This window comes from Physeter macrocephalus, chromosome 2 (assembly GCF_002837175.3).
Source record: "Physeter macrocephalus isolate SW-GA chromosome 2, ASM283717v5, whole genome shotgun sequence".
NCBI lineage: Eukaryota > Metazoa > Chordata > Mammalia > Artiodactyla > Physeteridae > Physeter > Physeter macrocephalus.
Window position 1 is genome coordinate 100822033 of NC_041215.1, and position 14959 is coordinate 100836991.

General features: G+C 36.3%; 1 protein-coding gene across 2 annotated transcripts in view; it reads right to left on the reverse strand.

The window, feature by feature from the left end:
- PGAP1 (post-GPI attachment to proteins inositol deacylase 1) overlaps positions 1-14959 on the reverse strand; it is an 87756-nt gene that overhangs the window by 61401 nt on the left and 11396 nt on the right. For both annotated transcript variants that reach the window (XM_007116332.3, XM_007116331.3), the window contains exons 4-5: positions 6041-6212; positions 2705-2862 (exon numbers count right to left, since the gene is read on the reverse strand). In XM_007116332.3, the coding sequence (XP_007116394.1) occupies positions 2705-2862; positions 6041-6212 (330 nt within the window). The remainder of the gene's footprint in view (positions 1-2704; positions 2863-6040; positions 6213-14959) is intronic.

Below are 14959 nucleotides of genomic sequence, written 5' to 3' on the forward strand. Positions count from 1 at the left end.
CAAGAAAATTTAGAGGCCAACATGCCTCTTTGTTTTTTTTTTAAATAAATTTATTTATTTAATTAATTTTGGGTGGGGGCTGCATTGGGTCTTTGTTGCTGCGCATGGGCTTTCTCTAGTTGCGGCAAGCGGGGGCCACTCTTCGTTGTGGTGCACGGGCTTCTCACTGCAGTGGCTTCTTTTGTTGCGGAGCACGGGCTCTAGGTGCGCGGGCTTCAGTAGTTGTAGCATGCAGGCTCAGTAGTTGTGGCTTGCGGGGTCTAGCGCGCAGGCTCAGTAGTTGTGGTGCACGGGCTTAGTCGCTCCGCGGCATGTGGGATCTTCCTGGAGCAGGGCTCAAACCCACGTCCCCTGCATTGGCAGCCGGATTCTTAACCACTGCGCCACCAGGGAAGCCCTATGCCTCTTTAATTAAAAAAAAAAAAGGTATTTGTAACAAAAAAAAAAAGGTATTTATAACTTCTAAGGAGTCATTGAGTCATTGTCACCATTGTACTCTGCAAATACCAATGTGTATTTGGGTTGGAGGCTCTAAAGTTGAAGGAATCTATAGATTACTTAATGAACTTATAAGCGTTAGCTATCTCATTTAGGAATTGCTGCTGGCAACTTACTTTAAAAAAATTAAGACAACCAGAGTTCACTGTGGTTCTAAGCTTAGATGCTCAGTAAAGTAAGAACTCACAGTAGACATCATTTACTATTAACAAGGACAAAAGCTAGTTTACTTTCATTCAGTCTAATGAATACATCTGTGTTAGAGCTGAGAAAAGGAAAGTCAACACATATAATAAAGGTAGTTGCTCATGACCTTTGTGATAAAAACTTTTAAATGTCCACCAAAATCTTCTTCCTTTTTCATAGTTAACTAGAATGCATGTCTCAGCCTCTCTTATTCAATGGTGTGACTAAGTTTTCTCTAATGGGATGTGAAAAAGAGTGATGTGTGCCATTTCCAGGCCTAGCTGCTCTCCTTCATGCTCTCTCCCCCTTCCTGTGGATTGAAACAGTGATGATTAGAGCAACCTCGGAAGTAAAGCATTCAAGAAGGGGGAGCCTACTATCAGCCTGGGTTCCTTAGTGAGACTCCTCAAAAACCACCCCCACGTAAATGCACACCTAGGGCAGTCATATGAATGAAACATAAAATTCTGTTGTGTTTAAGTGCCATTGCCTGCATGAGTGAATATTACAGTAGTTCAGCCTACCCTACGAATATAACTAAGGTCTCTAACTTAAACAATTTTTCTAGTCCCAATGGATTTAATGTCATCTAACTGTTCTTGAGATAATCATTAAAAAAATTACTTCTTAATAATTGTTTTTTAAGAGAACATACATATAGATATATAAAAGACTGTAGATTGAGAGCTAAAAACTAAGTAATTAAATATTTAAAAACTAAATACAACTCAGATTATACAATAACCAGCTTTGAGAAAGTTCCATAATAAGTAAAATAATACTTTCATCAGAGATACAGATATATAAGCTGCCTTGAACACAATACATTATCAAATGGATTAGAAAAGAGGAAAGCACACGCCCGCCCCCACCTCCACACACACCATTAAAAAGACCAAATTCTTTAAAAGCTGCAGGAAATAAGTTATATCCAATTTTATATGACTAAAACATCTATTTTTACACTAAGGAGTTCATATTTAGAGTTTTGAGAACTTCTAGCACATATCTGCCCAAAATATTCAGCATCAAAAAACAAGATTCCTACCGATGATGAGGTCTGAGAGATTTACCAATTAGTAAATTAGTACTAATTAGTTCCAAAGCTGTTATGGCTACATCACAACTCCTTCAGTTATAAGAAAATGGTGGATAAGAGCAGAATAGCTTAATAATTTTTGTTCTATGTATAGCAAGCATTCAGTAATACCTATTTACTGAATGAACAGCAGTAGGTGAACTGAGCAAAGGAGTATCTATTAAGAGAACAACTATGAAACAAAGAACTATCATCTAAAAAGCAAAAGGAATGCTATAAATTTTCTTTTTAGAAATTAAGTTATATTTGGAGATGACGTGTATGCTGAGTTTAAAAGTTAAGCTCTTAACTAAAGACTTAAAGGTTAAACATACAAAAATAGGTCCTAAAAGGAAACCTGAACTTATTTTACAGAAGCTGTGTATCCCAGTTAAAGACCAAATACTTGATGTCCTAGCAGGGAAGAATAATTAGCAAATTAATTAATCAGAGCTCTATCTATACTATCAAAGCTAATTTTTAAATTTTAAAATCAGTAAACCTTCATTCAAGTTTAAAATTCAAGAGTATGTGAAATGTTTGATCTTCCATTACCACTGTATACAGCATATCACTGAGATACACCCAGGGCCCCTGGACTTCAGCCCATACTTTTTTATACTTAAAACTCTAATCAATGGATAGGGACTTATTTTGAACAAGAAACAACCATCTTCATAAATAAGAGTTATTTGCACAGTTTCTAAGATCCTTTTCACCTTCCATGGATGTAAGTATCCATGCCTCTGTCTTCCCCAAATATTCATATTCATTGTTTCATGTTCTGTCTCTCTCACATACACATACACATGCACACTTGCACACACACAGTATACCAGACCAACTCAGGAATCATTTCCAACCGATTACATATCATTTCTCCTTTCATGCCCCACTGTGTCCATCATGTTACTACTTTAGTAGAATCTTTAAAAAGATTACCACAACAGATAAGGCACTGGTATGATGGCTTAATTTTGGTAGAAAAGTCAGTCCTGAACGAACTTGGTAATCCCGGAATCCTCCAGCTACAGACAGTGTGGTTAAATTTATGTGTCTAGCATTCAGAATCCAATAGTTGTTTACAGTCATATAAAAATCTGGTGGGAAATAAAAAAGACATACATTAAAAATCAGTAACCATGCCCTGCAACAATAACCCATCTATAATACTAATATTAAACTGAATTTCTGTTTAAGCCATCTGAATTGTCTATAAGCAATGCCATCCACATTTCTCTATTTTGGGTAAAATCAGTATCTTTACACATACTCTGCTTTCCCCATCAGAGTACAAATACTAAGAGTGAGTAAAGGTATCAATAAAGAAAAAAGATAACCCAATTTTATTAGCTTTGACAAGTCCATAGCAAACAGGTCTCTACATTCCACAAGGATGCTGCTTGTTTATGAGCCACATAGTATAGAAAGAAACCCCCGAAATTCTTCCAAAGATATACGTTTACTATGTTAAGGAGTTATATCAATAGATCTTCCTAATCATGGCTGTGTCCCTGCTTATAAGGGCTTAGCAACTCTCTAATGCAGCCACTGTAGTACTGGTGACCAAACAAAGTACTATTTAAGTTCTTAAAATACAATCTATCAGGACAATGACAGTCACATTAGTCTTGGGACTCTCCGCTGCGGAAAATCTGTTGCTTAATAAGATTCTATACATTTAGTGTAACAAGTGGTGCAGACAATTTTTCCACTTTATCAATGGAAGATGAGAAGAATTTAGTGTCGAAGATCTGAGGCCAGGGCAGAGGAGTTCTCATTTCCTATTCTGATGATCAAAACTTACTGCATGTTTTTATCCTGGCATTTGATCCCATTGATGGCTTTTAACATTTTGGAACAGCAAACTCTTCTCATTAAAGATCTCAGTAGTATTCACTTAGATTGAGACAAAGCAGACCCATTCCTAATATCTCCAGGGCTTGGGATAAGAGTTCCAATGAGGTATACATGCCATATGTCTGAATACTTAAAAGTCAAAATTCCAGCTAACAAACTTAAATCAAATGTATTTTCTCTGCCTACCTTGACAAATATATCATTGAAATAACCTGGAAGGCCAGGTTCAAATTAAGAATTCTAGGACACCTCAGAGTTGGACACCGGATTATGGCAGCATAGGGAGAGCATATCTCTGGCCACAGGTTGCTGTGGAGATCTGCAGCCAAGCGGGAACAGATCACTGTGCTCTCTTCTTCCCATCCACATTCCATCCCGCATCAGAAAGACCTCCTGTGCACATGAAAATTCTGTCTGTACCTCATGCAGAGCCACCCCTTGGTTATAACTCAAGCTCAGGATTCTATATACCTGTCCTCAGGACAGATCCAAGTAAGAGGCTAAGGAAGTGGGCTTCAGGCATATGGGCAAGAAAAGTCTGAAGGACTGGCTACCTGGATCATAGTCCAGAAGCAAAGGTACAGCCTGTAAGTGGCGAGGCTGCTTGGTCTGTACACTCCACACCCTGTGGGGAATGGCAACACGAGAGCAGGGCCCTCTGAAGTACAGAGCTCAGGGCAAGGCTTCCTTTCCCCTATTTAAGGACAGTATTTCCACCAAGTATAAATAGGGAATCTACTTCTGGAGGTCATATGGGTCTCCTAAAAACTTAAAATCCACCCTTGAACTTTTGTTTTTCATTCTAATTATGGCTTAATGCAATAAAAAATAAATACAGAATAAATGGCATAGAAGCTTGCTAATTACTGGAGAGGCTCCCTGACCCTAAGAAGCACTTTCAGCCTAAGCCATTTAGAGACAGACCATCAGTATCCTTCAAAAACAGTAAACCTGACTCTCTTGACAGTTCTTTCCTCAAAGAGATTTTTAAAATGCATTTTGAGTAATTATAATTTAACCTGCATGGCTCATCTACATATACCACATAAAATGCAGTAAGAGAAAGAATTCTCAATTGTGATGACAAGTATTATGACTTGTCTATACCTTTAATTTTTTCCTAAACCTATTATAAATAATAATTTATAATTATTAGAATCAGTAAAGCATATTTAACCAACTTCAATAATAAAACTAAAAATTTTTATTACAAGAGTTCTACAGGCAAAGTTTTAAATGTAATAAGGAAAAAAATCAAACTTCTCTTTAAGTGCTACTGCACCAGATATTCCAGCAAGTAAGTTACTCCTTGGCAATGTTACGTTAAGATGGGTGCTTTGGAAAACTACTTTGGTTTGGAGTCACTAGGGTATATGTCTCACTTATCTATAAACAAAATTTTCACCACAATTAAGATAATGCAAAGTTTTATAGGGTAAGAAGTTGTGTAAATTTACTGAGTAGGAAAAGTAATTATTTCTTTCTAAAGATTTTCTTCTACACATACATCATTCCAAAAAGCAGTGAAGATAATACTTGACTTTCTTTAATAAAAAGTTGAGATAGTAGGCATTTAATTCTTATTCTGTGACATTATCACTATTTAATTAGATGACAACAATCATAAACTCCTATTGTTTACTCAAAATTGCCTGCAACATTACAGTATTATCCATAATTTTATTTCCTCTGTTATCATAACGTAACTCAATTCAGAGGCAGCATACGTAAATGTTAAAAGCACAGGCCCAGAAACAAGCTTGCTGGAGTCAAATACCAGCTCCACTATTTTCTTGCCATGTGACTTTGGGCAAGAACTTTATCTTGGCCTCTTTTTTCTGTCCATGAACATGGCAATAACAATGGTACCTACCTCAAAGAACTGCCATAAGGATCAAATGATACAATAATCATGTAAAGTTCTTACCACAATATCCAAAATATAATAAGAGCTCTATAAAGATTAGCAATCTTACCTTACCTCATCATATAAAGTGTTAGCAGACCTATTTATTTAAAAAAAACAAGGCATTTCTACTATTTTACTTAAATATAAGGTTATTTTGAATGAAGGACCCAGAAGAGTTAACAAAAAAAAGGAAGTATAAACACACTTTAAGAGACCAAGAGTCATCCTCAGGAATAACTAAAATGAAGCTCAAGTGCCTAGGGGTTATAAGACACGTTTTCCATGCTAAGATGCAAAAGGGAGAGAAAATTAACAGCAGTTTCAGTTATGAGCCTAAGTTGAAAGTCACAAAAAGAGATGCTCAGAATTGGAGGTGCTGACTTAAACCTAAGCTGCTTCACACATGGATAAACCTGTAGTATACTCTAAAGGGAGTAGTAGCTGCAAGGATCTGTTTAATCCTAAACAACAATGGGGAGGTCAGTTAGTGTTTACGTAACAGTACTCACCTGTAATGAAACGATCTAATGGCATCACAGGAGCAACATGAGGTGTTGCTTGTGTAATAAGGAGATTGATCAGATCCTGCTTAAAATTTTTCAATGTAAGCAATGCTCTTGCAACAAGGCCCCCCATAGAATGACCAATTATTGCCACACTTTTTGGAGCAAATTCTTGACCCTATTTAAAAAATCACCAAGGCATGATTAAGGATTAATATCATAATAAATATATTAAATACTTCTCTCTACATATGAGCAATTTCATAGAAAAAAGAAAATTAAACTATTTATATAACCTCCCATAATAAGATAGAGAAATACATTTTCATATATTTGTAATTAGTATATACATATTTTGTGTTTTGCAAACATTTTTAACAGCTAGGCTTTGGTTTTCTGAACCAAAATCAGAACAGTTGGTCTAGCAAATCATGTTTTTACCATTTGTTATATTGTATGTAAGAGGTGTAATTATATTTGGTGTATACCAGAATATTAGATTTCATAGGATGTATAAAGTCAAATAATTTATTTGAAAATGGAAATAGCACAAAAAAGCCAGAACAGTTACAACTGCCACAGCAATATACTACCTCATCATATTGATATAGCCTATCATCTCATCAAATTATTTCTCTATTGTGTGCCTGGGTTTAAAAAGAAGCCAGCATTCCACAACATTTATTCACTGACAATTACATATTTTATTTTTAAAATAGGTTTTTCTTTTTAAAAAATCTTTTCTGTCTCCACATAGTATCCTCAATTCTACTACCAAACTTCTCCTCATCACCCTCCACACTGATCCTTCATCTATGCCTCTTCTGTTACTATGAATAAATTGGGCCTTGTGCAGAAAAGAGTTAACAGAATAGGCCTGAGACTGCTCTCCTTAGAACAGACTGCATTCAAGGTTGGCTCTGGGCTGCAGTATGGGACCACAGATTTTGGGAGGGTTCTCACCATTCCTAAATGATAAGAATAGCTCATTGTTCTAGAACTGTTTTGTAAACAACATGGTTTATGTTGAACACCTTCATCCTTCTGGTAGGGATTTTGGTACACGGTAGGCAGAGGCACAGGGTGTCTAGGTAACCAGCCCTCAATAAAAAACCTTGGCCACTGGGTCTCTAATGAGCTTCTCTCGTAGATGACATTTCATACATGTCACAATCTTGCTGTAGGAATTAAACACACCCAGCGTGACTTTCCTGCAAGAGAACACTGGGAAGCTTGCACCTGGTTTCTCCGGACTTCACCCCATGTACCTTTTCTCTTTGCTGATTTTACTTTCACTGTAATAAATCATAACCATGAGTACAACTATATGCTGAGTCCTGTGAGTCCTCCTGGAGAACATCGAGCCTGGGGATGGTTTTGGTGATCCCCAATACATACCTGATCTTAGCAAAAGCCAAACCCTACATATGTGCTCTGAAACCTATTCCCTTTGGCCTTCTCAAGTACAATACATCACTCCGGCAATTCTTCTCACTTTCTTTTTGCATCACTGTTTCTCCCTCTCTACTGCATCATTCTCACTAGTATATAAATATACTGTTATTCTCCCTTAAAAAATAGAAACAACTCTCTTTTTGCTTCTACTTTTCCTTAGTGACCACATCTTTCTCTATATACCTCTTTACAGTACAACTCTTCAAAAACAGTTGTCTACACAGTACTCGCTGTCTCCAATTTCTCATACACCCTTAAACCCACTCTGATCAGGCTTTTCCCTGACACTTTTTAAAAACTGCTCTTATCTGGTCACCAAGGAAGCTAATGATCAATTCTCAATCCTCATCTTACTTGACCTATCAATGGCATTTGACATAGTTATTCACTTCTTCCTCTTTGAAATGCTTTGCTTGGTTTCCTTGACAAGATACTCTTCTGGTTCTCCCCTTACCTCACTGACTGCTCCTTTTTAGTCTCCTTCTGTTTCCTTCTTATCTCCCCTCATCTCTTAATACTGGTGTGACTCAGACCTCAGTCCTTAGATCTCTTCTTTCACATCTTGAATCCATTAGTGATCTCATCCAGTCTCATGGCTCTATCAAATGCTGTCAATCTTCAAGTTATTATCTCCAGACGGGACTTCTTCTCCTGAACTCTAACCTTAAACTCCAATTGCATGCTAGCTAGACTTGGGATGTCTAGTATGTACCTTAAATCGAACCTGTCTAGAACTAAACTCTTAATATCCTTCAAATCTGTTCCTCCTACATTTCCCCCCATCCTGGTCAATGATAATTCAATCCTTTAAGTTTTTCTAGTTTGGGTCATCCTTAACTCTTCTTTTTCTCTCACATTACCCCTCCCTACCTGATGTGCCAGCAAATCCTGTTGTCTTTAAGATTTACACCAATCTGACCATTTCTTATCACCTCCACTGCTATCAACTTGATCCAAATCACAATAATTTGTCTGAATTACTGCAATAGCTTCCTAACTGGTCTCTCTGCTTCTACCTTTACATCCCTTCAGTTTATACTCAAGAGCATAACGAATGACCCTGTTAAAACCTAAAACAGAACATGTCATTCTTTTGTTCAAAAACCTCTTCAGTGGCTTTCCGTATCATTTAAAATAAAAGGCAAAATTCTTAAAATTCCTACAAGGCTCTATAATCTGCCTTCCCCCGTCCCGCCGCCCCAAACTCTCCTTCTACTAACTCACTGTCTGTTCCAGTCATACCAGATTCCTTGTTTTTCCTCAAATACAGTTCACATGTGTTTGCCTCATATATTTGTTTCCTCTGCCTAGAGTACTTTCCCCAGATATCTAAATGGGCTACTCCCTCATGTCCTGAATTTGTATTAAACTGTCTGGAGGTCTTCACTGGGTACCCTTATTTATAATTGCAGTCTTCTACCCTCAACTCCCTATCTCCTTTCCCTGTTTCATTTTTCTTCCTGGCATTTTTCACCATGTAAGATAGTATGTATTTTTCTGATTTATGATGTTTACTGTCTGCCTCTCCCTATTAGAACATAAGGTTCATGAGGGCTTGGACTTCTGTTTTATTCATTCCTATATTTGTATGCAGACTCGTATGATGAATGAATGTGGCTTTCTCTACCTAAAATGTCCTCTCACTTTCCCACACCCAAATCGTATCCATTCAACAAGATTCAATTGTCTCTAACCCCTACTGTACTTACTTGTAATAGAAATATTACTCTCTAAAAGCCTCAATTTAAAGAAAGTTTGTTTTATTATAAATTTAGTATGTATTTGTTAGAGAAAACATCACAACAAAAAATAGAGAAGGAAAAGAAACTACCTAGTATATAACATTAAAGACACGATTGTTTATTGTGAAAGTCATTTATGGAAATAATTCTCATTTTGTCATCACATCTTATTTATCTTATCCAATAAATACCAGATACATAAAAAGCCCTGTTTCATCCTATGGCTCATTTCATTCTGTAATAAGTATAGATTTAAGCTAAAAAGTACTTGCTCTTGAAGTAATTTTAAAATGCTGGCTTATGCAAAGATGCCTGATGATGCCTAAATTTCATTTTCAAGATACACAGGAATACCAATGCCTGGATTACTGTAGCTTTACAGTTAAGTCTTGAATCATGCAGTGCACATCCTCCAACTTTGCTCTTTTTCAAGACTGGTCTTTTTGATTCTTTCCACATAAGCTCATCAGTTATTTAAAAAAACAACTGCTGGTATTTGATTTGTATTGCATTAAATCTACTGGTCTGTTTGGGGAGAACGTATATCTTAATCTTGAATCTTCTAATCCATAAAGTTGGTCTGTTAATTTATTTTGGATTTCTTTAATTTCTATCAGCAAGGTTTGCAGTTTTCAGTGAACAGATCTTGCACATCTTTCATTAAATTTATCCATAAGAATTTATTCTGTATACTACTGTAAATGCATTTCAAAATTTCACCTTCCATTTGTTCACTGACTTTTGAATATTGACCATTTACCTGTGACTCTGCTAAATTCACTTATGGATTCTAAAAATTTTCTGTAAATTCCTTTAAATGTTTCTGCATACTTATGTCATCTGTGATTACAGATAGTTTTAATTCTTCCTTTTAAATCTTTATTAATTTTATTTCCTTTCTGGCCTTATTGCACTAGCTAGGACTTCTGTACAATGTTGAATAGGGATGGTGGGAGGAGACAGAAGCTGAAAAATGAAGAAAGGAAAAAACCATCTGTATACAACATTAAAGACATTTGATTATTTACTGTGAATAACATTTATGGAAATCTCATTTTATGATCACATCGTATTTATCTTATCCAGCAAAATCGATACATAAATGGTCCTTAACTTAATACAGCTTGTTTCCTCCCATAATATTATGCATATGCATGATACTCGTAATTCCTCACCTTGAGGAAGTTTGCTTCCATTCCTACTGTGCTGAGTTTTATGTTTTTTTCCCTTAAATTATGAATGGGTGCTGAATGTAGTCAAATGAGTTTTCTTCATCTATTTAGATGATCCTACGATGAATTACATTGATTGATACTTGAATATTAAACCAACTTTGCATTCTTGGGATAAATCCTACTTCATCATAATGTATTATACTTTAAAATACTGCTGGATTTGATAGCTTAATTTTTGTTTAGAATTCCAAAAAGATTTTTTTGGGCCACACTGTGCGGCATATGGGATCTTAGTTCCCCAACCAGGGAGTGAACCCGCGCCCCCTGCATTGGAAGGCAGAGTCTTAACCACTTCCCCACCAGGGAAGTCCCTTTTTTTGTTGTTGTTTTTTTTGTTTTTTGTTTTAGAATTTTACATCTATGTTTATGAGGGATATGAGGTCTTCATTTTCTTTTCAAACAACTGTCACTCATTGTCTGATTTTGATAGGGTTTTCTGGTTTCTTAAATGAAGTGTTGTTGTCTTATTTTCTGAGTTTGTGTAAGATGGGTATTATTTCCTCTTTAAATATTTGAAAGAATTCGCCACTGAAGTCATTTAGCTCTAGGTTTTTCTTGGCAGTAAGATTTTTAATTACAAATTCAAAAAAATTCTAAACAGATATAGAGCTAGTCAGACATTGTTTCTTCTTGTATCTGTTTTGTAATTTATGTTTCAAGGGATTTGTGCATTTCATCTGAGTTGTCAAATTTATTGGCATAAAGTCTTTCATAACATTCCTTTAATAGCTTCTTAGTATCTGTACGCTCTGTAGAGATGTCCCGTCTTTTATTCTTGATATTGTTAATTTGTGTCCCCTCCTTTCTTTTCTTAATCAGTCTTTTTATGGGTTTATCGATTTTATACATCTTTTCAAAGAATCAGCCATTGGTATCAATTTTTCTCCACTGTTCGACTGTTTTCTATTTAGCTGATTTCCATTCTCATCTTTATTGTTACCTTATTTCTACTTACTTTGAGTTTACTTTGTTCTCCTTTCTCTAGCTTCTTAAGTTGGAAGGTTAGATGACTGCTTTTAAAGCTTGTTCTTTTCTAATAAAAGCATTTATTTATTTTTATAATTTTATTTATTTGTTTTTGGCTGTGTTGGGTCTTCACTGCTGTGCGCAGGCTTTCTCTAGTTGTGGCAAGCAGGGGTTGCTCTTTGTTACGGTGTGCGGGCTTCTCATTGCAGTGGCTTCTCTTGTTGCGGAGCACAGGCTCTAGGCATGTGGGCTCAGGAGTTGTGGCTCGCGGGCTCTAGAGCACAGGCTCAGTGGTTGTGGCGCACAGGCTTAGTTGCTCCACAGCATGTGGGATCTACCCGGACCAGGGATCGAACCCAAAGTCCCCTGCATTGGCAGGTGGATTCTTAATGACTGCACCACTAGGGAAGTCCCTAATAAAAGCATTTAAAACTATATTTCTTCTAACTACTACTTTAATCTTACAAATTCTGATGATGTGTTTTCATTTTAATTCAATTCAAAACACTTTCAAATTTTACCTGTGATTTTCTGTTTGACCTCTGGGTTATCTAGAAGTCATTTCCAAATATTTGAGGATTTTCCAGATACCTTTTTCTTGTTGATTTCTAATTTAATTCTGCTATATTCATAAAATAAACCCTGTATGATTTCAATCCTCTGAAATTGAGACTTGTTTTACGGCTTAGCATATGGCATACCTTAGTAAATGTTCCATGTGCATTTAAAGAGAACACAGTTTGTACAGTTGTTGGGTGTGTTCTATAAATGTCAACAGGTTAAACTGGTTAACAGTGTTCAAATCTTCTATACTTTACTGATTTTCTAGTTATTTCCTCAATTACTGAGAGAGGATTGTTGAAACTGTCAACTCTAAATGTGGCTTTACCTATTTTTCCCTTTAGTTCGTTAGATTCTGCTTCATGAATTTGGAAGCTCTGTTATTAGGTGCACACTCACTTCAGATTCTTTTCCCTTGTTGATGAGATGACTCTTATTATCATGAAATGTCCCTCTTTATCCCTGTGATATCATTTGTCCTAGAATCTACACTAAGATAGCCATGCCAGCTTTCATACGATCTGGGTTTGTATGTATATTTTTTCCATTCTTTGACTTTTAATCTATCAGGATCTTAACATTTAAAGTGGCTTTTGCTTTCTAGTATCCAGATTAGTATATAGTTGGGTGGGTCTTGCTTTTTTTATCCAGTCTGACAAGATCTTTCTTTTAATTGGAGTGTTTAATCCATCTACAATTAATGTAATTATTGATATAGTTGCATTGAACTCTATCACTTTGCCATCTGTTTTCTGTTTGGCTCATCTGTCTTTCTGTTCTTTCCTCCTTTCAGATTGAATACAGGCATACCTCATTTTATTGTGCTTCACTTTATTGTACTTCACTGATAGTGCATTTTTTACAAATCAAAGGTTTGTGGCAAGTCTGCACTGAGCAATCTATTGGTGCCATTTTCTAACAGTATTTGTTCACTTTATCTCTATGTCACATTTTTGGTAATTCTCACAATATTTCAAACTTCTCCATTATTATTGTATTTGTTATAGTGAGCTGTGTGATCCGTGATCTCTAATGTTACTACTGCAACTTGATGGAGGCTCAAATGATGGTCAGCATTTTTTAGCAATACTTTAAAATTGAGGTATGTACATTTTTTTAGACATAATGCTATTGCACACTTAATAGACTATGGTACAGTGTAAACATAAGTTTTATATGCAATGGAAACCAAAAAATTCATGAGACTTGCTTTATTGCGACATCTGCTTTTTTTTTTTTTGTGGTATGCGGGCCTCTCACTGTTGTGGCCTCTCCTGTTGAGGAGCACAGGCTCCGGACACGCAGGCTCAGCAGCCATGGCTCACGGGCCCAGCTGCTCCGCGGCATGTGGGAGCTTCCCGGACCGGGGCACGAACCCGCGGTCCCCTGCATCGGCAGGCAGACTCTTAACCACCGCGTCACCAAGGAAGCCCTTGCTTTTTTTTTTTAACACCTTTATTAGAGTATAATTGCTTTACAATGGTGTGTTAGTTTCTGCTGTATAACAAAGTGTATCAGCTATATGTATACATATATCCCCATATCCCCTCCCTCTTGTGTCTCCCTCCCACCCTCCCTATCCCACCCTTCTAGGTGGTCACAAAGCACTGAACTGATCTCCCTGTGCTGTGTAGCTGCTTCCCACTAGCTATCTATTTTACACTTGGTAGTGTATATATGTCAACGCTACTCTCTCACTTCATCCCAGCTTACCCTTCCTCCTCCCTGTGTCCTCAAGTCCATTCTCTACGTCTGCGTCCTTATTTCTGTCCTGCCCCAAGGTTCTTCAGAACCTTTTTTTTTTTTTTTAGATTCCATATATATGTGTTAGCATACAGTATTTGTTTTTCTCTTTCTGACTTACTTCACTCTGTATGACAGACTCTAGGTCCATCCACCTCACTACAAATAACTCAATTTTGTTTCTTTTTATGGCTGAGTAATATTCCATTGTATATATGTAGATTTTCTGATGATGCCTATTCTAACTGGCGTGAGGTGATACCTCATTGTAGTTTTGATTTGCATTTCTCTAATAATTAGTGATGTTGAGCAACTTTTCATGTGCCTCTTGGCCATCTGTATATCTTCTTTGGAGAAATGTCTAGTTAGGTCTTCTTCCCACTTTTTAATTGGGTTATTTGTTTTTTTGTTATTGAGCTCCATGAGCTGCTTGTATATTTTGGAGATTAATCCTTTGTCAGTTGCTTCGTTTACAAATATCTTCTCCCCTTCTGAGGGTTGTCTTTTTGTCTTGTTTATGGTTTCCTTTGCTGTGCAAAAGCTTTTAAGTTTCATTAAGTCCCATTTGTTCATTTTTTAAATTTCCATTTCTCTAGATGGTGGGTCAAAAAGGATCTTGCTGTGATTCATGTCAAAGAGTGTTCTTCCTATGTTTTCCTCTAAGAGTTTTATAGTGTCTGGCCTTATATTTAGGTCTTATCTGCTTTATTACAGCAGTCTGGAACCAAACCCGCAATATCTCTGAGGTATACCTGTATTTCTCCTCCATTTGCTCTTTAGCTACATCTGCTTTTTTGTTGTTGTTACTCTAGAAATTACAATATACAGCCTTAACTTATCTACCATGAATTAATATTATACTTCTTACTGCAGTGGAATAATTCTATTTACTCCTCTTCCCATCCTTTTCACCATTAGTATATATTTTCCTTCTAAATAAATTATAAACCTCATAAGGAATTCATTACTGAAAATAAACTTTTTAACCTTTTAATTTTGAACCAATTAGAGAAAAGTTGGAAAAATAGCACAGAGAGTTCCCATATGCATCTCACCCAGTTTCCCGCAATGTTAACATTTAATATAACCATACTACAATTATCAAAATGAAGAAATTAACATTGGTGCAGCAACAGAATTGACTGCAGACCTAATCTAAGTTTCACCAGTTTTCCCACTAATGTACTTTTTCTATTTCAGGATTCCATCCAGCATCCCACCTT